Source organism: Hippopotamus amphibius, chromosome 8, assembly GCF_030028045.1.
Source record: "Hippopotamus amphibius kiboko isolate mHipAmp2 chromosome 8, mHipAmp2.hap2, whole genome shotgun sequence".
Classification (NCBI taxonomy): domain Eukaryota; kingdom Metazoa; phylum Chordata; class Mammalia; order Artiodactyla; family Hippopotamidae; genus Hippopotamus; species Hippopotamus amphibius.
This window is the reverse complement of record NC_080193.1, coordinates 557,552-579,750: the sequence shown is the minus strand read 5'-3', so window position 1 is coordinate 579,750 and position 22,199 is coordinate 557,552. Positions and strand designations below refer to the sequence as shown.

At 59.9% G+C, this 22,199-nt stretch overlaps 1 protein-coding gene across 6 annotated transcripts; it reads left to right on the top strand.

The window, feature by feature from the left end:
* Positions 1-51: 51 nt before the first annotated feature.
* Positions 52-21,983, top strand: CDC45 (cell division cycle 45). 6 transcript variants are annotated; one of them, XM_057746626.1, is made up of 19 exons: positions 52-370; positions 459-518; positions 1,049-1,141; positions 2,255-2,392; positions 3,190-3,336; positions 5,844-5,899; positions 7,029-7,077; positions 8,092-8,153; positions 8,998-9,048; positions 9,887-10,006; positions 11,149-11,280; positions 11,448-11,546; positions 12,120-12,281; positions 17,125-17,263; positions 17,342-17,425; positions 17,716-17,834; positions 19,011-19,087; positions 20,541-20,606; positions 21,854-21,983. In XM_057746626.1, the coding sequence occupies exons 1-18, from the start codon at positions 167-169 to the stop codon at positions 20,603-20,605; spliced, it is 1,857 nt and encodes a 618-aa protein (XP_057602609.1). In that variant the 5' UTR covers positions 52-166; the 3' UTR covers position 20,606; positions 21,854-21,983. The 6 variants fall into 6 exon arrangements, 2 of the variants coding, with proteins under 2 accessions (XP_057602609.1, XP_057602608.1); XR_009055189.1 differs by lacking the exon at positions 21,854-21,983 and having other exon boundaries at positions 18,356-19,087; positions 20,541-20,593; XM_057746625.1 differs by having other exon boundaries at positions 17,125-17,425.
* Positions 21,984-22,199: the final 216 nt, after the last annotated feature.

Here is a 22,199-nt window from a genome sequence, read left to right as displayed (position 1 = left end):
GCGGGGCCAGCGTGGAAGTGCGCCACCGCGGAAGTGCGCCACCGCGGAAGTGCGCCACCGCGGAAGTGCGCCACCGCGAGTGCGTCCGGCCCGCAGATGACGCTCCTTTGGGGGCGGGCGGACTAGTCCAGCCGTGAGTGGCGGAGCGCTAGTGCCCGCCCCCAGGATGGCCCAATCAGAAAGGAGGGGAGGCGGGGACCCCAGGCGCGGCTGGGTCGGCCGCCGGGCCAATCGGAGGAGCGCTGACTTGGCGGGAGCCTTGACCGCGGCCGCGCTCGCGGGGCTTCTGCGCCGGGGAGGGCGTCCCGCCGCCGGGGCCATGTTCGTGTCCGATTTCCGCAGGGAGTTCTACGAGGTGGTCCAGAGCCAGGTGAGCCCCGCCTCGGGCCCGAGGCCTGGGGGAGCGCGCGCGGCCGTGGGGGCGCGGGGCGCCGCGCTCAGCCCGCTCTCCCCCCCAGAGGGTCCTGCTTGTCGTGGCCGCCGACGTGGACGCCCTGTGCGCCTGCAAGATCCTGCAGGTGAGGCCCGCGGGCGGGAGCGGGGTCCCCTCCCGGCCTGCTGGCGGGGCGGCTCCGAGGAGCCCGCGCGGGCCCCCGAGGGGGGCTCGGTGGCGTCTCCGCCGCAGGCCGGGCGCGGGGCGGCGGCCGCTCACATGTGCGGGCAGACAGCCGCGGGCACCGCGGTGTCGTGAGCGGTTCTGGAGATCCTGGGCTCCTCAGCCTGTGACGGCAGGTCGTTGGTTCTGTTCTGAACACGGTGCCGGGTTGACATGAGCTCTGGTCAGGCCCTCGGGTCAGGAAGCACTTCTCAGAAGACCTAGAAGTACCATCGGCTTCTCAGGTTTCCTGGGGTGACTTTCCAGCGAAGTTGACCGGATGGTACGGCGGGCGTTCACGTCCCCATCACCTGCTTCCTGACACCAGCGCTTGTCTGACCTTACCTTATCGTGTCTTGTCTGTTTCTCAGCCCATCTCTTTTTCTAAGTGCACCTTAAGGTAGGTTGCAGATATCCAACATACGATAGATTTTGAACCTAATCCCTCTCCAGGCCCTGTTCCAGTGTGACCACGTGCAGTATACGCTGGTTCCAGTTTCTGGGTGGCAAGAACTTGAAACTGCGTTTCTTGAACATAAAGAACAGGTATGAGAGATGCGTGTGAGAACGTTAGGCTTTTTTACACTCAAGTACAACTTCTTAATCCTGAGCATTCCTTCTATTTCTACAATAGCTTGTGTGTATTTCTAACTATCAAGTTTCTGAGGCCGCACGGAAGAGGAAAGTGAGCTGTGTGTCCGAGTGATTTAGCTTCAAATTGCCGAGACAGAATAGACAACAAAAAAGAGACAGTGACCATGGACGGCCCCTGACTTTGCACTTGTGTTGCAGACACTTTTCACTGTAAGGTGTTTAGAACTTGCCAGATTCTTTTTGACATGGCCTAGTTAAAATTACTTTAGATTAGGCCACTATTTCACATTTATCTCTCCGAGGAGTGTAACCCGATTTCCAACTTGAAATTCAGGAACATACCTTCTCCCTTTGAAATTTAAGAAGTAGAGGCCAGGTTTCTTCTCATCTCTGCGTGGAGCTATAATAAGAGGTGGGATGTCTGAGACCCCACAGCCCCATAGGGAGAGGCTGGAGTCTGGAGGAGAGTCCCTAGAGTTTCTGGCCACATCTAGGACTGTCTGGCAACGAGGAGTCCTCACCTGGTGCTCCTGTCATCATGAGAGGGACCTCTGCCAGTTCAGTGCTTATAAGGGAAGGATCATCTATAGTGATAGTATAAGGCTTATGTAATAAAAGGCTTCACTTAACACTCAGGTGCTCCTTAAGTGTGGGCTGCCTAGGACTTGCTGGCAATTTCACCCTGTTCAATGCTACTACCCCCGAGAGGCAGTTTGTCACGATAGAGTGACAGATCGGGAGAGGCTCCTTTATATATTTGAGCTTTTGGGCCATCCACATCACCTTCTCGGCCCCATGCCTGAAACTTGGGCAGGCTCGGCCTTTGCCTGCTCCTCGCTGAAGCCAGGACAGCCATGGGACCCACCTCGCAGTGTCGCCGTGGAACTGCAACGGCACATGGAGTCGTTGGAGCACAGGCCAGCCGTGGCCATGTTCGGAGCCCCTCGCTGTCAGGGCCTCGCCACGCGTCAGGGGCTGGATGTGTCTCAGCAGGACTCGGCCTAGTGCTGAGGACAAGCGGCCTCCCCCACGCACTTACTCACAGGGTCCTTCTCCTTTTCTTAGTTCCGCTATTTTATCCTCATAAACTGTGGCGCTAACGTGGACCTTTTGGATATCCTTCAACCCGACGAAGACACCGTGTTTTTCGTGTGTGACACGCACAGGCCGGTCAACGTCGTGAACGTGTACAACGAGGTCCAGGTTAGCAGGCCTTTGGGGCCTGTGCCTCCCCTGAGTTCTCCTGTCCATTGGTCTGTTCCTTTTATTCTGCGTACAACGTCGTACCTGGTGCTCTTGGCAAGGCCCACGTCCACCTCCCCTATAAGAGCTGGAGTGGCGTGAGGACAGCATCTGGTCTTGTCCATCTTTGATGAGAAACATAGCACCTAACCTTGGAGGTGCTCAGAGGGCGTGTGTGGAATTCGCTTGATCTGGGAGGTGTAGGAACCAGAAGTCTGCACTCCGAGCTCAGGCCAGCCCGGCCTTCTTCCATACTGGGCAACCTTAGAGGCATCTGCCCTGTAAATGGGGCAGGACACGTCCTGTCCATCCGGGGTGCTGCGGGGACCAGCAGGACAGCGGTGTGAGGCCACTGTGAGCCTGGCACGACTCTGTCGCACGTGCTCTTTGAGCCCTGATCAGCGGGCACCCACCCACAGTAACAAAGCATCAGCCCTGAAACCCTCACCTGAAGGACCTCTTTTAGGGACAGGAGTTCTGCTTACTTCGAGATCACCAGTCTCTGTGTCCTCTATCAGAGGCCTAGATGCAGGGTGTTCGTTTTGTTGGCTGAGTGTGTGGCCCAAGAGGGAGCTTTTTTCCAAACTTAAGTAACCGTAGATAGTTTCCAATTCCACAGTTTCTGTGCACCAAATGGCGTGCACATCCCAGCACCTCACTGAAGCCAATTGGGAAGAAAGACTGTGCAAGAGAAAACGTGTGGTGGGTAGTTTCCATCAAGGAGAGAGGAGAGTGATTGCTTTTTGTTTTAATCTTAGATTAAACTGCTCATTAAACAAGATGACGACCTTGAAGTTCCTGCGTACGATGACATCTTCAGGGATGAGGATGAGGGTGAAGACCACTCGGGAAACGAAAGCGACGAGGGCTCAGAGCCTTCCGAGAAGCGCACACGGTTGGAGGAGGTGGGTTGGGGCCTCTTAACCACCGTCTTGAGGAATGGGTCACTCCCCGAGGACAGGGGTCAGCCCAGAACCTGCGGGCCCAGGCGGAGCTGGAAGGCTGCACGTGTGGGTGCCGACCAGGGGGTCTGCCGTCCCCTGGCCGCGTGGCCTCCGGCAGGTCACTGGGCTTCTCTGAGTTGCGGCACCCGGCACTGGCGGCTTCTGTGAGCTGTGGCATTGCAGGCGGGAGGCGGCTGCTCCTCCCACGCCTGGCGTTCACTGGGTGTCGCGAGGGAGCTGGCACCCTCTGGCCCCCGGTCCTCGGTGGGCCGGCTGAGATGTTTGGGGTCTTCCTCCATCCTCGGCCTGACCAGGGCCTTGGACGGAGCCCTTCAGGGCCGTGTTTGGGACACTGTCCGTCGGGGGCGAGGGGGGAGGGTCCGCTTCCTCAGCTGCCTCCTCTTTGTAGAGTCTCGGGCCATCCGATTGGGACCTCTCAGACCCTCTCTGAGATTTCTTTCCTCCTGCCTGGCTTTTTATCTGTTTGTTCTATTTTCCAGCCAATTTTTGGTCTTTATCTTCCAATCTTTGATTTCTAAGAGTTCTTTCTTTTTTGTCATGGAGATTCCAGATGTGCAGCGTGTAGTGCAACATCTGTGTCCACGGCAGCGCGCTCCCCACCCGAGCCTGCTTACCATCCACTACCCTCCGGTGGCCCCTAATCCCCTTCCCCTGTGCCGCCCACGCCCAGCCCCTCTCTGGCAGCAGACCTCTGTGTCTGTAAGTTGGCGTTTGTTTTGTTTTGTTTGTTGATTTGTTTTGTCTTGTTAGATTGCACCTATGCGTGAAATCATATGGCATTTTGTTTTTTATCTTTCTCCATCTCGTTCACTTAGCATAATACCTTCAGGGTCTGTCCGTGTTGTGGCGATGGCAGAATTCCGTATTTCTTAATGGCTGAGTAGTATTGCACTGTATATACACACCACCTTCCTCTGTCCACGGCCGCTTCAGCTGCCTCCGTGTCTTCACTGTCCTAACAGCGCTGCAGTGAACATTGGCGTGCACGTATCTTTTCGAATTAGCGCTTTTGTTTTTTTCAGGTATATGCCCAGGAGTGGGATTGCTGGGTCGTGTGGTGGCTCTAATTTTCGTTTTTAGGAACCTCCGTACTGTTTCCACAGTGGCTGCACCCATTTACCTTCCCACCAGCAGTGCAGGAGGGGTCTCTTTTCTCCACGTCCTCAATAACGTGTTGTTTGTGGCCTTTCTGATGGTGGCCCTTCTGGCAAGTGTGAGCTGGTACCTCATTGTGGCTTTGATTGGCATTTCCTTGATGATTCGTGACGTTGAGCATCTTTTCACGTGCCTGTTGGCCACCTGTATGTCTTTGGAGAAACGTCTATTTAGGTCTTCTGCCCATTTTTGGATTGGGTTGTTTGCTTTTTTGATACTGAGCTGTCTGAGCCCTCCTGAGCCGCCCTGGAGTGCCACGGCCACGAGGAGAGGGGACAGGACTGCACGGTGCTCTGTGGGGAGGTCGAAGCACTCTTGGGCCCTGGAGGTTTGCCAGTCGCCTTTGCTAAGCTGTAACTTCTACACAATAAAATTCACCAGGTGGACAATTCATTGAGATTTGACGGATGTATAAAGTCATGGGACCTCCACCACGTCGTGGCAGAGAACAGCTCCGTCACCACCCAGAAGTTCCCTCGTCAGGACCGTGACTTGCCTTTTTTAAGTAAACTTTTAATTTTGAGATCGTTGTAGATTCACATGCAGATGTGAGAAATGAGTTGAAGTCACTTGTGTACTTTGCCCAGTTTGCCCCAGTGGTGACATATTGCAAACCTGTGGTGCAGCGGCACTACCACTGAAACAGTGGGGACACCGGCCATTTCCGTCACCACGAGGACCTGCTTCCCTCCTGCCCCACCCCCTCCTTAGCTCCTGGCAGCCACTGATCTCTTCGTTTCTATAATTTTGTCCTTTCAAGAATTACATATATGGAATCGTGTAGTAAGTAACCTTCGGGGGTTGGCTTTTTCACTCGGCGTAATTCCCGGAGGTTCAGCCAGGTTCTTAACGTGTGACATTTCTGTTTCTAGGTATAGTTAGTGGACACGTAGAGAAAAATACATATATCCCATCTTTCCAGAAGCAGGTTTTTAAAACAGCTGCTCCTCCACCCCCGTGCCTTTGTTGTGGGAACTGAATGAGCTTGTGCCTCTAAGATCAGAATAGTTGTTGGAAAGGGTGGGGTCGGGATGTAAGACACGTGAGCTCTTTTTAATCTGGTGGGAAAGCCAGCAGGAGGCAGCAGCGGGCTCTTGGTGGATCGCACGGTGCTGGGGCGTCGGACTCGGGGTGCCGCCTGAGCAGGGGGTGCAGGCCAGCTGACCCCATCCACGAGCCGGCCATGCTGACTGCTGCGCCCCCGTGCCTTCCGCCAGATCAGAACCTCCTCGGGCTGGGGGTGAATTCCTGGCTCCTTTGCTCAGTCCTTTATTCTCTTCGTTGTGAATTAGGAGATCGCGGAGCGAACCTTGAAGAGGAGGCAGAGAAGAGAGTGGGAGGCCCGGAGGTGAGGCTGTGTCCAGCAGCGGGTCAGCAGTGCCCTCCTTGTGGGACCGCGGGTCAGCGATGCCCATTTCTTTTCCATTTGAGGATCACGCATTTAGTTTAGAGCCTCTGGGCCATTGTCTGCAACTTTGAGCAGGTGGGGCCTGCAGTGAGGAGGAGGGAGCTCAGGGCCCCTCTGTCTTGCCCTCTGGTCCCAAGAGGGAAGATCTGGGCCCAGAGCGCCCCCAAACACATGCCATCCCTTAGGGGTGGGGGCCCTGGTTCTTTGTTGTCATCACTTTCTAAACGCAGATACTTTTATTTACAAATTCTTACAGATTCGATACATGGCAATTGTGTAAAACTTCTCAAGGGAAAAAAAGCATGAACAGGAAACTAAGTTCCCCACACTTCCTCTTCATATTGCAGATTTAAAAATGGCAGTGCTTTAAAATCCAAACATTGGAGGATTTTCTAGCTGGAGGTGAACATACAGCAGTGCCCTCAAGCTGCGAATTCCTTGCTAAACGCAGCCCTTGGAGGTCTCCTAGGGTCCGAGTGTCCAGTCTCTGTCCCGCTGTGTCCCCAGCTACCCCCCTTGGAAGGACAGTATAAAACCATTTCGGGAACTCTGAGGAAAGAAAAGTCAACATAACCCATTTTCGCTAATAGGAAGAGATTCTGACTTCAGATTGATTTTCCTGGGTTATCTGAACTTGTGTTCGTTTTACATAATCACACCTCATTTTGTGTTTTTCCACTTAATAGGAGCGTAGTTCTGATAGATCCAAAAGTCTCTATAAACTGCATGGAGCTCGGCCAGCCGCCCCCTTCTCTGTGACCTGGGGGCCGCGCCCAGCGCCCTCCTGTGACACGTCTTGTCTGGCTTGTCCTCGGATCCCCGTCTGAGGGTCGTTTCTCGGCGGGGATTCTGGGGCTGCGCCATTTCACGTCTCCCGCAGCCGCACAAGGTGTGAGCCCGTCTCACCCCCTTCCCGGCCTCGTGCCACCTACGCTCCTCGAAGAGTCGATGAGTGAAAACAGACTGTTTCGTTTGCGTTGCGTGGGTGCCGTGCAGTTGTAGCATTTTTCCCACCGGTGGTCCTCCTGTTCCGCTTCCTGCCGAAGACCCTCGTTGTGTGTCGTTGCAGGAGAGACATCCTCTTTGACTACGAGCAGTACGAGTATCACGGGACAGCGGTGAGCACGCACAGGCGGGGTTCGTGGTCGTGTTCGGACTCTAGGGGGCGCTGTCCTCGGACAGGAGGAGGAGAGAGCACAGGCTTGAGAGCCGCGGGGGCCCGGCTTGAGGCCCGGACCCAGAGCTGCTTCTGTGTGGCCTGGGGCAGGGGGTGCAGCCTCTCTGAGTCTCTTCTCGGCAGAAGGAAGAGAGCAGCCCTCACTCTGAGGCCGTTGCTGGGACGGTCCCTTTCACCCAGAGGCGCTCAGGGGACAGCACCTGCTGTTTCTGTTTGCGATCAGACGTACAGACCGAGGGGGTTCCCCGGCAGTCCGCTGGTTGGGACTCTGCACTCACTGCCAGGGACCCAGGTTGGCTCCCCGGCCAGGGAGCTAAGATCCCGCAAGCGGCACGGCCAAAAAAAAAAAAAGTACAGAACAAGTCCGTCCGTCTCTGCAGGCCGGTGGAATGCTGGGCTCATGCAGGCCCATCAGCATGCATGTTACGGAAAGAATTCCGTGCAGAAAACCCAGCGTGCCGACTCCGGTGTCACCGAGCAGAGCGCGGGGCCTCAAGGAGCCCTAGAAAACACGCTTCCAGCAAAGCATCCCGTGTTTCGTCTCAGAGCTTGGCCCTGGGGTCTCGGGCTCTGAGCTCGTATTTCCAGAGCCCTCTTCTGGGCGATGCCCCGTGGCCCTCCGCGGGACCATCCTGCTGCCCCGGCCAGCAGAGGCTTCCAAGCCGCAGGAGGGGTGGGTGGCGTGGGCGGGAAGACGCCTGCCCCTCAGAGGCTGGACGCTCCCCGGGAAAACAGTCCAGCGTCTCGGGGCAAACGGGATTTACCGTCTTCGGGTCGGACCCTGACCCCCGTCTCCTGCCGGAACCCAGCCTGTCTGCTCACGGGAGCGGGCTGTGTCGTCCGCAGGCAGCCCCGGGGGGAAGACCCTCTGCACGAGGTCCCGGGGCCCTGGGCAGCGCGCGCCTGGTCCTGCCGTGAGGGTGGCGGCCCGGCCTCAGGCCCGTCTCTCTTGCAGGCGGCCATGCTGATGTTCGATCTGGCGTGGATGATGTCCAAGGACCTGGGCGACATGCTGTGGTGCGTGGGCCCCCCCCGCGCGGTGTCCTCCCAGCGGGGCCGGGTCCCCGCCGCGAAGGGAGTGCCGGGCGTGGCTCCTTCCTGCACCCCTGCAGGCCCTGGCTTTCTTCCCGACGGTGGGGCCCCCAGCTGCGCACAGACGCCTGGGGGACGGGCGCGTGTTGTGAGGCGCCGAGGGTGGGGCCTGGGCCGCGCCACCCTTCCCAGCCAGATGCTCAGCCTCGTCCCCCGGTCACCCTGAGCGTGAGGTTTGAACAAGGCCGCTGTCCGCGGCATGCTTGCCCCCCTGGTGGGGGTGAGCTCCGGGGCGGGAGTACGCGCTGGCCTGCCTCTGAGTCGCGGCGGGGGCTTCCGGCGGGGGCGCGGGGCCCGCGGGGCTGTCTGCACGCAGGCTGACTTGAGGACTGAGCACACGGGGTCTGACGAGGAGCGTGTGGGTCTGGCCTTTCCACCCGCAGCGCTCGGCTCCAGGGGCTGCTTTCCTCCTCTGCGAGGCGACGGTCTGCGCTGAGTCAGGGCCTCAGGGCGGCCGGGGGCCAGGGCAGGGCCAGGCACCGGCCACGTCGAGGCCCCCGGGCGCCCTGTTGCCCTGAGCCGGTGAGGGTGGCGTGTGGCCGGGCGAGCCAGAACACAGGTGGTGTGGGGCCTGCCACCCTCATCACAGGGGATCCCTCCTGGGAACCAAGAGCCCCCACGGCGGTGACACCCCGACGGGAGCCTCAGGACCTCTCCACCCCACACAGCGGGACCGCCGGTCCAGCGGAGGGTCTGGGTCAGGCCACGCTGGCAGGACACGCCTGTGCGTGCCACCCGCCCGTCCACAGCTCCATCCCTCTCCTTCCAGGTGGGCCATCGTTGGACTCACGGACCAGTGGGTGCAAGACAAGATCACCCAGTAAGGACACTCCTCCGGGCTGTCCGAGGCCGGCCGCGGCCAGCTTTGCGGTGAGGGGCTGGGGGCAGCGTCCCTGCGGAGCCCTTTGAGGAGGGGCTGCTTTGGGCCTGGGTCCTTGTCAGGACCCTGGCACAGTCGTGTGTGACCTCGTGTGGACACTTCGTCCACCTCGGGGGCCCAGCAGGTAGAGCCTGAGTTGGGAGTGGAGGGCCCAGGGCGGACGGACACCATCTCAAAGGCGGGGGAAAGCTGGACAGGCTTGCCAGGAGGGCTGGCGTGGAGCTGAACCCTTTTCGCCCTCGGTGGGCAGGCTTTGCTGCTCCCATCTGTCCGACCCCAGGATGCAGGCGCCTGGGAGGGGCGGGGCGCCAGTGCCCCTCCTTCCGGCCGCCCTAGTGCTGTCAGGTGGGACGGCAACCCCGTCCCGGGGCCCGTGCCCTGCTCCCCACCCCGCCCGCCGGAGGGCCTGAGTCTCACAGGTCTGCCCCTGCCTGTGCTGCCAGTGCTGCCAGGGTGCGCAGCGCTGGGCACCACGCTGGCCTGGGCCCCCCTTGGGTGGGGCTGGACGGGGTCTGCCGTCTCCCGCGTTGCTCGCCAACACTTCCTCTGTTGGGCATCCTGTCACTGCGGGGTCTGTCCACTGACCGGGGGCGCTGGGTGGGCCGTGGCCCCTGCCGTGCCCACGCCAGGAGCCTCAAATAAGTGACGCGGGGCAGCTGCCACCCAGGGGAGAACTCAAAGGGGTGGCGGGCGAGGCCGGAACCCTGCAGAGGAGGCGGGGGTGCCGGGCCCTGGGTGGGGGAGTGGAGGGAGCCCCAGGCTGCATGCCGCCTTCCAGGATGAAGTACGTGACCGACGTGGGCCTCCTGCAGCGGCACGTGTCCCGGCACAACCACCGGCACGAGGACGACGAGCACGCGCTCTCCGTCGACTGCATGCGCATCTCCTTTGAGTACGAGTATCCTCGCGGCTCAGCCCCACGTCCCTGGACAAGAGGCTCTGGGTGGAGGGCCCGGCGGGTGCAGCGGGGGTCCTGGCACGGGCCCTGCCTGGCTCGTCGGTGGCTTTGCCGTGTTCAGGAGCATCGCGTGCATTAGGGCGCGTTGGGTGCTGGGCGCACACAGGCCATTGCACACGGGGCCGTGGAGGTTCAGGCAGTTGAGCGGGTTCGCAGGCTCCTGCAGAGCGGGCAGGGAAGCAGTGAGCAGGTGCGATCAGAGAGCGACCCTTCACGAAGATAACACGGGGCCTGGGGTAGCGACCTGGGCCACGGGGCTCAGGACAGGGAGGGAGGGCTGCCTGGAGGCAGGTTGGCTGTGCAAAGGCCCCGAGGCGAGCTGCAGGGAGGGGCTGGAGTGATGGACAGGTGCACGTTGAGTAGCTGATACTTGGTGCTTGCACGTCCTGGGACTGCCACGTGGGGGCGCAGACTGGAGCCGTGGAGGGGGTCTTCAGCGGTGGGTAGAGCGATGGCAGGGGTGGGGCCAGCCTGCGCCTGCCCTGGGATAGCTGGGGACCAGTGAACGTGGCTTGGACGGGTCCGGTGGGGGTGACGGGCATGGGGCAGCTAAGCTCTGGGAGGGGGTGGCCACCAGGAGCTGTGTCCTGACGTGGCACCCGGGGACTGGGGTGCACCGGGGGTGTGAGCAGGGAGGACAGTGGCCCCAGGGCCCAGCCGTCGGGAGGAGCATCACAGAGGACAGAGCCCGCCGTGTGCCTGGAGACCCTCAGCCTGGGCAAGGGTCATCCTCGCAGCCACACCTGTGGCCCCAGGACTGAGGAAGAGCCTGTCAAGATGCGGGGCGAGGATGGGGCTTTGCCAAGGGGTTCCCAGCAGAGGCCTGGCCAGGGGGAGCCCACAGGGAGCGGGTGGGAGGCTGGTCTCAGCTGGTGTTACCCAGGGGGGCCTCCTGCGTCCTTTGTGGCCACAGGGGCCCCTGGATAACACTGTGTGTCCACACCCCCCAGGCTTTCCGTCGAGGTCCCATTAAGCTAAGGTTGAAGAGCTCCGGGTCCCGGGGGTAACCGGTTGTGCGGTGGCGGTCCTGGGGTGGGGATCCAGGTCACTGTGCAGCCACAGCTCCTTGACCCGCGGCCCAGCCTCCGCCTGGCGCTCTACCAACACTGGTCACTGCACGACAGCCTGTGTAACACGTGCTACACCGCAGCCAGGTTCAAGCTCTGGTCCCTGCACGGGCAGAAGCGGCTGCAGGAGTTCCTCGCAGACGTTGGGTGAGTGAGCGCCCAGCCCCACGGCCCCCCCCCCCCCCGGGGGAAAGCCCCCCCCTCCCCCCCCCCACCCCCGACTCTATCCCATATTCCTCACTCGATCCCAGAATCTGGTCTGAAGGCCAGGTGAGGGCATCAGCACCTCTGTGACCAGTGTTCCTCCTTCCCAGTCTCCCCCTGAAACAGGTGAAGCAGAAGTTTCAGTCCATGGACGTCTCCTTGAAGGAGAATTTGCGGGAGATGATTGAAGAGTCTGCGAATAAATTTGGGTAAATGTATATTTCTCTGGAAGAAGCTCTGTCGAGGTTTCAGTTTTAACCACGTTCTGAAAATAATGCAGACGTCAAGAATGCACAGATGACTGTGACCTGACTGGCCTTCCCTGAAGTTTTGAGTTCTCTTTGGGTTAAAAATAGGACTTAAAGTGCCTGAAAAGTCTCGAATCCTTACATCCTGGGGCCAAGGTGCAGACCTTTGAGGTTGACCCAACCTTTCCATCCCTGGACCCTGGAAGGGCTCCCTGGGGCCAGGTTCAGACGGTGCCCGGCTGGGTTCTCTGGTGCTGCTGGAGGGACGGGGGCCTGGCTGCTCCTGGCGCCCTGGGGCGCAGGCGGGAGAGGACCACACCCACATATCCCCGCCCCCGCCCCCCCCCCCCCCCCCCCCCCACACACACAGCTAGCTCCTGCTCTGCCCCAACAGGCTGACAGCTTTGCGCCCGGCCTCAGCCTCCTGACACATCAGTAGGGGCTGGGGAGGGAGCGCGAGTGCCGGGCTGGCTCGCCCCAGCTCGAGGACACTGGGCACACACACGACGGCCGTGCCCCGTCCTCCTATTGCAGCATGAAGGACATGCGTATCCAGACGTTCAGCGTCCATTTTGGCTTCAAGCATAAGTTCCTGGCCAGTGATGTGGTCTTCGCCACCATGTCTCTGATGGAGAGCCCTGAGAAGGACGGCTCCGGGACGGATAACTTCATCCAGGCTCTGGACAGTCTCTCCAGGTAGTGGGCGTGGCCGTGGCCCCCATCCCTGCCGGCCACGTGGGCCCTCAGCCCCACACGGCCGGGGAGGCAGATGACAGGGCCCCAGGTGGCGGGGGGGGGACACTGTCCTGCAGGAATCCAGGTCACAGTCCACGCGAGCTGGGGGCGTGCAAGACACGTGGTCCACCTTCAGTGTGTGTCATTTTCTCTGGAATCCTTCTTTCCGATTTAAAAACGTCTCTTTTTCCTCTCACCTCCCATATCTTTTCAGGCATTCCTGAAGTGTCTGTTCATTGCTGTGTTTCTTCTAGTATAGCTTTCATTTCTAATTATTTTTCTTTTGTTTCTAATTTTTTCTTATCTCATTTCCTAAGATGCCTGGTACTATTTTTTTAACGTCGTTCACCTTGTTTTGAAATAGAACATTCCAGTTCCGGCCTTTTGGGGGGTGTCTTTCTAGTTAACCTTCACTGTCGAGAGGAGCTACGCTCCTTGTGCTGTTTCTTCACGGTAACTGTGAGAGGATTTGGCCGTTGCTCATTTTTTTGTGAGCTGAGTCTTCCTGACTTTCTCGGGGGAGGTACGGTTCACAAGCTTTTCCAGTTTCAGAGTTAGAAACGGAGGGGCCTGCTTTCTGGGGTTCCCTGCTCTGTTCCCAGGCACACTGTTTTAAACAGCTTTCTTAAGCTATAGTTCACATACTGTACGGCACTGAAAGTGTACAGTTTAATGGCTTGTAGTATATTCACAAGGTTGTGCAGACGTCACGGCTGTCTGCTTTTATGACATTTTTATTGCTCCAAAAAGAAACCCTGCTCCCCTCAGCTATCACCTCCCCAATCTCCCATCTCCCCCAGGCCCTGGAAACCAATAACCTACTCTCTGTCTCCGTAGATTTGCTGTTGTGGACATTTCATATCCATGGACTCAAACACTAAGTGATCCTCTATGGATGGCCTCTTCCGCTTAGAATAACGTCCTCAAGTTTCATCCATGTTGTAGCATGTGTCACAGTTTCCTTCCTTTTTATGGCGAATAACGTTCTCTCATAGGGATAGACCACATCTCATTTATCCGTTCATCGGTTGATGGACATTTGGGTAGTTTCCACCTTTTGACGGTGATGAAAACTGATGCTGTGAACACACACGTGTGAGTGTCTCTGTGGACACGTTTTCCTCTCTCTTGGGTATACACCTGTGCGTGGAATTGCCAGCTTGTGCAGTGATTGTGCGTGTCACCTTTCATATAACTGCTGGACTGTTTTCCAAAGCGTGACTCCACCATCGTACATCCCCACCTGCAGAGCATGCGAGTTTGAATTTCTCCACATCCGCACCAATGTTGTCACTGTCTGATCTTGAGATCGCAGCCTTCCTGGGGGTGTGACGTGGCCTCGATTGGCATCTCCCTGATGGTTAATGATGTTGAGCAGCTTTTCACGTGCTTGTTGGTCATTTGTGTGTCCTGTTCGGAGAAATGTGTGTTCAAGTCCTTTGTCTATTTTTAAATTGGGTTCTCTTTTAACGATTGAGTTGTAAGAACTGTTTTGTATATTCTAAATACAAGTCTCTCGTCAGAGACATGATTTGCTAATATTTTCTCCCGTCCTGTGGGTTGTCTTTTTACTTTCTTCATGTTGCTCTTTGAAGCACAAACATTTCACATTTTGATGATGTGTGGGTTATCTATTTTTTCTTTTGTTTTTGGTGTCATAGCTAAGAAACCATTGTCTAATCCAAGATCACGAAGATTTACACCTGTGTTTTCTGTAAGAGTGTTATAGTTTTCGCCTTTATATTAGGTGTGTGATTTACCTGAGGTTAGTTTTTGTATCTGGTGTGAGGAAGGGATCAGCCTAATTCTTTTGCGCACGGGTGTCCGACTGTTGTAGCCCCATTTGTGGAGAAGCCTTCATCTCCCGTTGAGTTCAGTTGGCACCCACGTTGAAAATTAGTTGACCGTACATGTGGGAATCTCTTTCTGGATCCTCACTGCTCTCGCATTGATCTGAACGTCTAACCTTATGCCAGTACCACACGCCACACTGCTTTGATCACTGTGGTTTTGTACCAGGTTTTGGCTATGCTGCGTTCCTTGAATTTCCATGTGAATTTTAAGATCAGCTTATCAATTTCTGCGAAGAAGTTAGGTCCGTTGAATCTATAGGTCAGTGTGGGGAGTGTGGCCCTCTTAACAATATTAAGTCTTCTAATCCGTGAAGAGGAGATGTTTTTCCAGAGACCTAGGTCCTCTTTAATTTCTTTCAACAGTGTTTTGTGGTTTTCAGATAGTAGACTTTATATTTTTTATTGGATTTATATCTGAATGTTTTATTCTTTTTGATGCTACTGTAAATTCACTTATTAATTTCATTTTTGGTTTGCTTATCGCTACTGCATAGAAATACAGTTAGTTTTGGTAAACTGCTCTTGTCCTGCAACCTTGCAGAACTTGTTTATTCGTTCTGACCGTTTTTTAGTGGATTCTTTAGAATGTTCTATATACAGGGTCACGTCACCTGCAGATAAGATGGTTTTACTTCTTCTTTTCAAATCTAACTGCCTTTTCGTTCATTTTCTTGTCGATTGCCTGGCTGGAACCTCCCTGACAGTTCCAGTGTGTTTGATCAGCGCCTCCTTTTCTGAATAGTCCTTCAGTTCCCATTTCAATTCCACTCGTAGCCATCTCTCCTCAGTGAGGCCCCAGAGTAGACAGGAGCTCTGGCTGGTCCCCGGATCCAGCCTCCTCGGGCCCCCTGGTCTTAGCCACGGCCCTCATGCTCAGCTGCTCTGGGGTAGGGCAACACTCAGTTTTGGGCACTGTCCCCAGTTGCCTGGAGTTTTTTGTGTTTCTTAGGTCTCTGCTTCTCCGTTCCTTCCCACACGTCTGGTGGCCAGTTGGGGGTCTCTTCCTACCTGCCTATATTTTGGGGTCTACGGTGTTCCTCGTTCCCTTGTGTTGTAAGTGTGAGTCCTAGGTCTTTGGTCTTGTAATGTAGTTGCTCTGTTTTTATCTAGAAATATAGGGAAATCAAAGCGCTATACTACTGACTGCTTCCGCCTCCTCCGAGAATTGATGGCCCAGTCCTAGCCATTGTCTGCTGACTTCCTGCTGTGACAGAAGAGCATTCATCCCGCTCCTGTGCGCCTTCCCCTCCTGTCGGTACCGTCGTACCACTATTTTTAGCCCCTTTGTAACCTTAACATGCTTACGTCTCGCTCTCGTCTCCCTAGTTGGTAAGAAAAGGCTGTTGGCATCCCTCGTTCTCTCCTCCCCCACACCTCCCAGGATGTGAAAGCGCTTTCGCGTGTTCCAGCCTGATAACCGTGGGGTAGAGGACAGAACGTGAGTCTTCTCATCTTGGGCTGTAGGTTGATTCTGAAAGATGAAGATTGATAGGTGGTGTGACTTGGTTGGACTGATAAGCTATTCCAGAGTCCCTGACCCCATTCCTCTCTGTCTTCCCTGGAGCTCTTCATTGCCTCCTTTACCGTGTCCGGTTTCCCAGCTCTCTTCCCGTGAGCCCCTTCCGTCCAGGAGAGCCCTGGGCTCTGTCCTCGGCTCCAGCTCGCTAGGGCTGCCGCCCGCCGCCACCACTGACGGCCCAGACGGTGCCGCTGGGGCGGACCCAGCCCATCTTGGGATCCCCGTCTGTTTCACTCACGCCCTTGTTTTGCTAGAGCGTAATTCTCAAGCAACTTTTAAAGAGAGGGCGCATGTGCAGTAAACATTCTGAGCCCTTGCACGTCTGACAGCTTCTTTCTTCTGCGCTCACCTGATGGCGGTTTAGCGCGTGCGGGACTCAGGGCTGCTCCCTGTCCCCCGGCAGCCAGTGGTGCTGACAGGAAGTCCAGGCCCTTTCGCTTCCTGTTTCTCAGTAAATGCACCCCCACCCCCACCAGAAGCTTTCGGGGCCTGTTCTGGTTCTCAGTGTTCCAGAACGTCTAGTGGCGTGTGGGGCGGCTCTGGTCTCCTGCGTGAGACCGAGGTTCTGGGGGAGCCCTTAATCTTCCTAGGCTTCCTGGGGCGATGCTGTCTCGGATGTTTGCCTTACAGTGTCCACGTGTTTGTCTTATCTGTGGCAACAGAGCTTTTCTTGACTTTGAGTGAATTTCTTATTTCTTGCAACCATTCTACTTTCCACAAATACGTCCCAGTTTCCGAGTGTTCTTTTTCACAGCATCCTGTTCTTGGTTGTCCAACATGTTACCCATATGTCCCTGAAGATACTCATTAGATTTCATTTTAAGCTTTCTTTTGGTCTCCAAATTATCTGTTTCCTCTCGTGCTGGTTTTTCAGGCACAGGCATTTCTCAAATGTCTGGTGGTCCTCCACATTTAAGGGCTGGGGGACGGGGGGAGCCTGTGGAAGCCTGGCGAGCCCTGGGTCTCTGGGCACAGCCTGCTGGCTCTCAGGCATCCCTTCATCTTGGTGGGCAGGTGGCCGACGGGACACTTTGGGACACTCACCTGCTAGGTGCAGAGATTTTGCTTGAAGACCTGACTTCTCCACAGAGGGCTCAGTGCGAGGTGTTCAGGGGGGAGCTCTCCTTCATGTGGGGAAAGGGTAAAAAGCCATCTGTCGGATGGCGGGGTGCCTGGTGCCCCCCAGGCCTCCCCGGTCAGAGCCCTGCAGCCGCCTCCGGGGACCCCTCTGCTGGCTTCCAGGCTCCGGTCTCCTGACGCCAGCCCCCCCTCGTGTGCACTGCTGTGGGCTCAGACCCTTGTTATGTCTTCTCGCGGGAGAGGGGGCTGGGCAGGGAGGGGAGCGGAGTGTCGGCCCCACGGCCCCTCCCGCCCAGGAGCCAGGCGTCCGGTCTGCGCGCCCGTGCAGAGCCGTGCGCCTGCCGTGTTTCAGGGGGAACCTGGACACGCTGTACCGCGGCCTGGAGCTCGCCAAGCGGCGGCTGCGCGCCACACAGCAGACCATCGCCAGCTGCCTCTGCACCAACCTCGTCATCTCCCAGGGGCCCTTCCTCTACTGCTCCCTCATGGAGGTCAGCTCCCCGCCGGCGCGCGGCCCCAGCCCCGCCCGCTGGCTGCCCCTGACCGCCTGCCCCCACCCCGCCCTGCAGGGCACCCCAGACGTCGCACTCTTCTCCAGGCCAGCCGCCCTGAGCCTGCTCGGCAAGCAGCTTCTCAAGTCCTTCGTGTGCTCGGTGAGGGCGGGCGGGCGGGTGCGCGGACGGGGACGGGGCGGCAGGGCTGCTCTCCAGCCCCGGGGCCGGGCGGGTGCCTCCCTTTCCCGAGCCGTGCTCCTCCGCCGAGCCCCAAACTCTCCGCTTCACGGAGCACGCCGGGCTGGGGGTGGGGGCTGGGGAGGTGACAGCCGTGTCAGCACCTGCCGGAGGCGCGGGAGGCACAGCGCGGGGCACCTGGAGCAGCTCTGGGGAGAGGGACCCCTGGGGGTCTCTGAGGAGCTGTGACCGAGGTGTGCTTCGCTCCGCAGACAAAGAACCGGCGCTGCAAGCTGCTGCCCTTGGTGATGGCCGTGCCCCTGGGCGTGCAGCAGGGCACCGTCACCCTGGTGGGCATCCCCCCAGAGACTGACAGCTCTGACCGAAAGAAGTGAGTCCTGGCGCCCGGGCTGTGGGGCGTCGGCCTCAGGGCTCCGCCGCGGGGCAGGGTGCTGGGGGCTGACACGCGGGCTGGGCGGCGGGCGCCCGCGCTGAGCAGGTCGGGTGCAGGGAGTGTGGCAGGGCCCCGGGGCGGCTGGGCCGTCGGGGCCTCCTCCTGAAAGCGCAGGACGGACAGCAGTGCGCGGGGCTCGCCCGGGAGGGCGCGTCTCTGGGCTCCGGGTAACCCGGGCTCAGAGCTCCCACCCCAGCCCGGGGCAGGGGGCGCAGGTGTATGTGGACCTTCAGCCTCTGGGCGGGCGCGTCTGGCTCCCCCAGGAGGGCCGGCTGGGGTCAGACCCTCCCAGGATGGGCTGCGAGGTGCGCGGCCCTGCGCCGGGGCAGGACCCCCAGCCCTCCCTGGGCCTGAACCCTCTGAGGAGCAGACGGTGTGCACTGAAGATCTGGCCCTGCGTCTGCACGGGTCTCAGCTCTTGCCGCTGGGACCTTTGACCTCCTTCTCTGTCTGCAAAGGCCACGAGCTATGAGTCGGGAGACAATGGCTCCTGAGACACGTGCCTCCCTGCGGCCGGGCTGCTTCCGGAGCTCTGCCGGGGGTCTCAGATCCCACGTCACGTGGGTGGGAGCCGGCCAGAGGCTCCTGGGCTGGGTTCCTGAGGCGGCACCAAGGCCGCCTGCGTCCGCTGGGGCCGCCAGTCTGTGCGCGCCTGGGACAGTCGGTGGTGGGCTCGCCGGCCGCACACAGTCTCCTGCGGGGGCAGCTGTGGAGGCGGGGACACTCGCCCCCTCTGTGCGCCCTCCGCTCTCCGCCCTCCATCCTCTGCCACAGGCCCTGGAGCCCCTCCCCAGGTGCTCCCTGTCTCCACCACACGGCCCCCTCGCGGCAGCTGCAGCCAGGCTGCTCCCTGGGGGTCTCCTGCTCCCCCAACGCGCTGCAGACCCTTCCCTGTCCCCGTCCCACCTGCCTCTCGCCTGCCCGGCCACCAGCACGGTGTCGGGGGGCCATCCAGGAACACGCCCGCCTGAGGGCTGAGAGGGCTGGTGGGAGGCGGTGGCTGTGCAGAGAGGGGGCTGAGGCCTCGGCTGGTGGCCGGTGAGGGTCTGCTGTGTCCCCGGTGGGGAGGGTCCGCTGCAGGGACAGCCCCGATGCACCTCTGTGTGTCCCCAGCTTTTTCGGCCGGGCGTTTGAGAAGGCAGCAGAGGGCACCAGCTCCCGGACCCTACACAACCACTTCGATCTGTCAGGTAAGAGCCGCCGCACGGGGACCCCTGCAAGGTCAGGGCCGGCCGGACCCAGGGACGTGCCAGGGCGCCCTGTCCGCAGTTCTCTGGCTTCGGGCCCTGTACCCCACCCGGGCCCCATCCAGCCCGAGGCCTCTTACCAAGGAGCCCGGGGGTCTGGCCACCACGGTGCCGAGACGGCTGCATGGTGGCTTTGGGGGGCCCCTCCGGCAGGCCGCCAGCGCCCCCGCAACACCCGCTTCTCCCAGTGCCGGAGCATGGTTCCCATTTGGCCACATTTGCTTTCTGCTCTTCAGACGTGTGGCTCTTCAGCCCTGTGTCAGTGCGCCCCGGCTGCTGTCACAGCAGCACAGGTGGGGGTGAGAGAACAGACACGCGTTTCTCACCGTTCCGGGGGCTGGAAGGTCAAGGGGTGGGCAGGGCTGGTTCCCCTCGAGGCCTCTCTCCTGGGCGTGTGGACGCCGTCGTCTCCGTGCGTCCCCATGCGGTCGTCCCTCTGTGTGTCTGTCCTGATCTCTCCCTGTAAAGGCACCCGTCAGATCGGATCAGGTCCCACCCTAGTGACCTCAGGTAACCTGGTCACCTCCGTAAAAGCCCACTGCCAGGCACAGTCACGTCCTAAGGTGCTGGGGTTAGGCTGTCACCGTAGCGAGGTGGGCCGCCAGCCCGTAGCGCCCGCCTCTCAGAAAGCACCTCTCGCACCACCACCGGTGCCGTAACGTGGACCCGTCCCTGATGGCGAGACCCGCCTTCACCCCGCGGCCTCCGGGGTCCAGGGCCAGGGTCTTCCTGCGGGGCCCACCCAGCTGTGGCTCCATGGTGGGGGGTCCCCTCCAGCAACAGCCCTCGCTTCCCGTTCCGTGCCTGAGGCTGTCGGCAGATGGTGCCGGCCGGCCAGCAGGGGGCTGGGCTTCCCCCAGGGATGTGGAGGGAGCCGAGGCCCGAGGCCCCCGCAGGGCAGGGCAGGCCCACCGGGTTTGCCCGGATGAGGCCCCGTGCTTGCCTGAGGCTGACAGGATGCCCCTGCGGCCGGGGGCAATTCGCAGCAGGTCCCCTTCTACAGAAGGGACACTGAAGCCGAGACGCTGGCCAGAGCTGGGTGGAAGGCCGCCTCCTGCCCGATCTCAGGGGCAGGGCTCTGCCAGCAGGGCGGGAGCCCCTCTGCCGCGGCCGTGGTGTTCAGAGTGTCCCTGCTGGTCCCCTGGCTGCCCCGGGGGTCCTGCCCACAGACCGCAGCCCCAGCTGCACCGACAGGGCAGCCGGCCGTTTCTGAGGATTCAATAGGCCTCGTGGTCCGGAGTGCCCAGGCTGCCAGGGGGCCAAGTGCAGCTTGGAATGTGGGGGGGGGTGTCGCCGCCCTGGCGCCCGGGCCATGGGAGTCGACTTGTGTGGTGGCCTCCCCCGGCTCCGTCCCCACGCCTCCCACCCCAGGGCTGTTTTCCTTTCATTACTGCAGTGATTGAGCTGAAAGCCGAGCACCGCAGCAAGTTCCTGGACGCGCTCGTGTCCCTCCTGTCCTAGGGTGAGTGGCGGGGCGGGCACGTTCCCGTGGCCTTGCCACAGCGCCTGGCCTCTGCTTGGGTTTGAGGCCAGAGCGGGGCCCTGAGGAGGTGGGGGCCGCGCTTGTTCCCAGGGACGCCTGTCCCCGGCTGGCGACAGGGCCACAGTGGGGCACTTCGAGGGAGCTCATTTCATTGAGTTCTTGGGATCCCTTCCCAAGGAGCTGGCATCTCCCCTCCTCTGACCACACGGCACTGGGTGCGGCCGGCAACGGGGGCGGCCCTCGCCCCGGCCTCAGGCCCTGGGCTGGAACCCACAGGGTGTCTGTCTGTCCGGGCGCTTGTGCGCTGGACTTACGAGAAGGCCAAGCTGGGGGCAGCTGCGTGGTGGGGAGTTACAAGCCACAGGCCCGCCTGGGTCTGGACGCGTGCGGCTGCCCCGATGGTCCAGCGCGACCTTCCCAGTCAGGACCCTCCCCTGTGCCCCACACGCCACCACCTCCTCGAGGGCCCTTCTCCGCCCACGCGCCCCACAGCGGACGCCCGCCCGGCATCGCCCTGAGCCCCGGCTGGGGCCTCCGCCGTGGCCCACGGGCCCTGTCCAGGCTCCAGTGTGATGGGGGAGTCCCTCCTGCCCACGCAGGGCCGCCCCCCGACCCCCACTGTCCCTGGCGAGCTGGGAGTGTGGGCGCCCGGTGGGATCTGCTGAGAACAGCCTGGGGCCTCGGTGACTCCCAGGTCCTGCTCTCGGGGGGCACAGGGCTCTAGGCTCAGATTTGGGTCTTCCACGCGGTCTTTGGGGAACCTCACTGGGCTGCCCCCCGTCCTCATCTGAGATGGGGCTGACACCCCTGGGGCCGCAGGGCTGGGCCTCAGCAAAGGCCTTTGGGGTGGGGGTTAAACCCAGGGCTGCACGGGGAGGCTCAGACGGGGGGGCTGGCGCGGGAGGCAGACCCTCCCCCAGCCTGCCCGGCAGCGAGGCCGTGCCCTGTGCCCGCCGCCACCGGGACGGGTGCCAGGTGGGTCAGCCTGGGGGGCGCGGGGCGGTGTGCCGGGGCAGTGCCAAGGCTGGACGAGCCGCCGCGCGGGGTCTGCACGTAGAGGAGGTGCCGGGGCTGTGTGGCCTTCGGTTCTCAAGCAGACAGGACGGTGGGTGCCCGCCCCCCAGGCAGCAGCTTGGCACGGCCGCGGGAAGGCCCAGGTGGTCTGTCTGTCTGAGTTGAGGAACCATCAGAACGGCTTGAAATTTATTCTTTCCTGTCTTTTGCAGCGTGTGCTTTCTCCAGAGGCGACCTCCTCCTCCTCATTTATGTTGACTGCCTTTTACTTAGATTGTAAGTTATGGACATAGTTTTAGCTGCAGAGACAGTGGCTTTTAATGGAATAAAATGATGATTTTAGGTTTGGCGCCCCAGTCTTGGCTCTGGTCGCAGGGCTAGTGCGTGAGTGTTCCCTGAGCCTACCGTGTGCAGAGGGACCTTCATCCAGTGCTCTGGGCAACCCGATGCCCGGCGGGAAATCAGCTCGGGGAGTGGCTTCCAGGCCACCTGGACGGAGTGGGCAGAGGCCAGGCCCCTCAGCACCGGCACGGACCGCTGCGATGCCAGCAGGCCCTG

Excerpts from the sequence above, each read along its gene's own strand:
- CDC45 (XM_057746625.1), top strand. The coding sequence starts at position 167 with ATGGCCCAATCAGAAAGGAGGGGAGGCGGGGACCCCAGGCGCGGCTGG. Across the intron at positions 5,900-7,028 it reads AGAGAGTGGGAGGCCCGGAG|GAGAGACATCCTCTTTGACT; the intron begins GTGAGGCTGTGT and ends GTGTCGTTGCAG. Across the intron at positions 8,154-8,997 it reads GACCTGGGCGACATGCTGTG|GTGGGCCATCGTTGGACTCA; the intron begins GTGCGTGGGCCC and ends CTCTCCTTCCAG.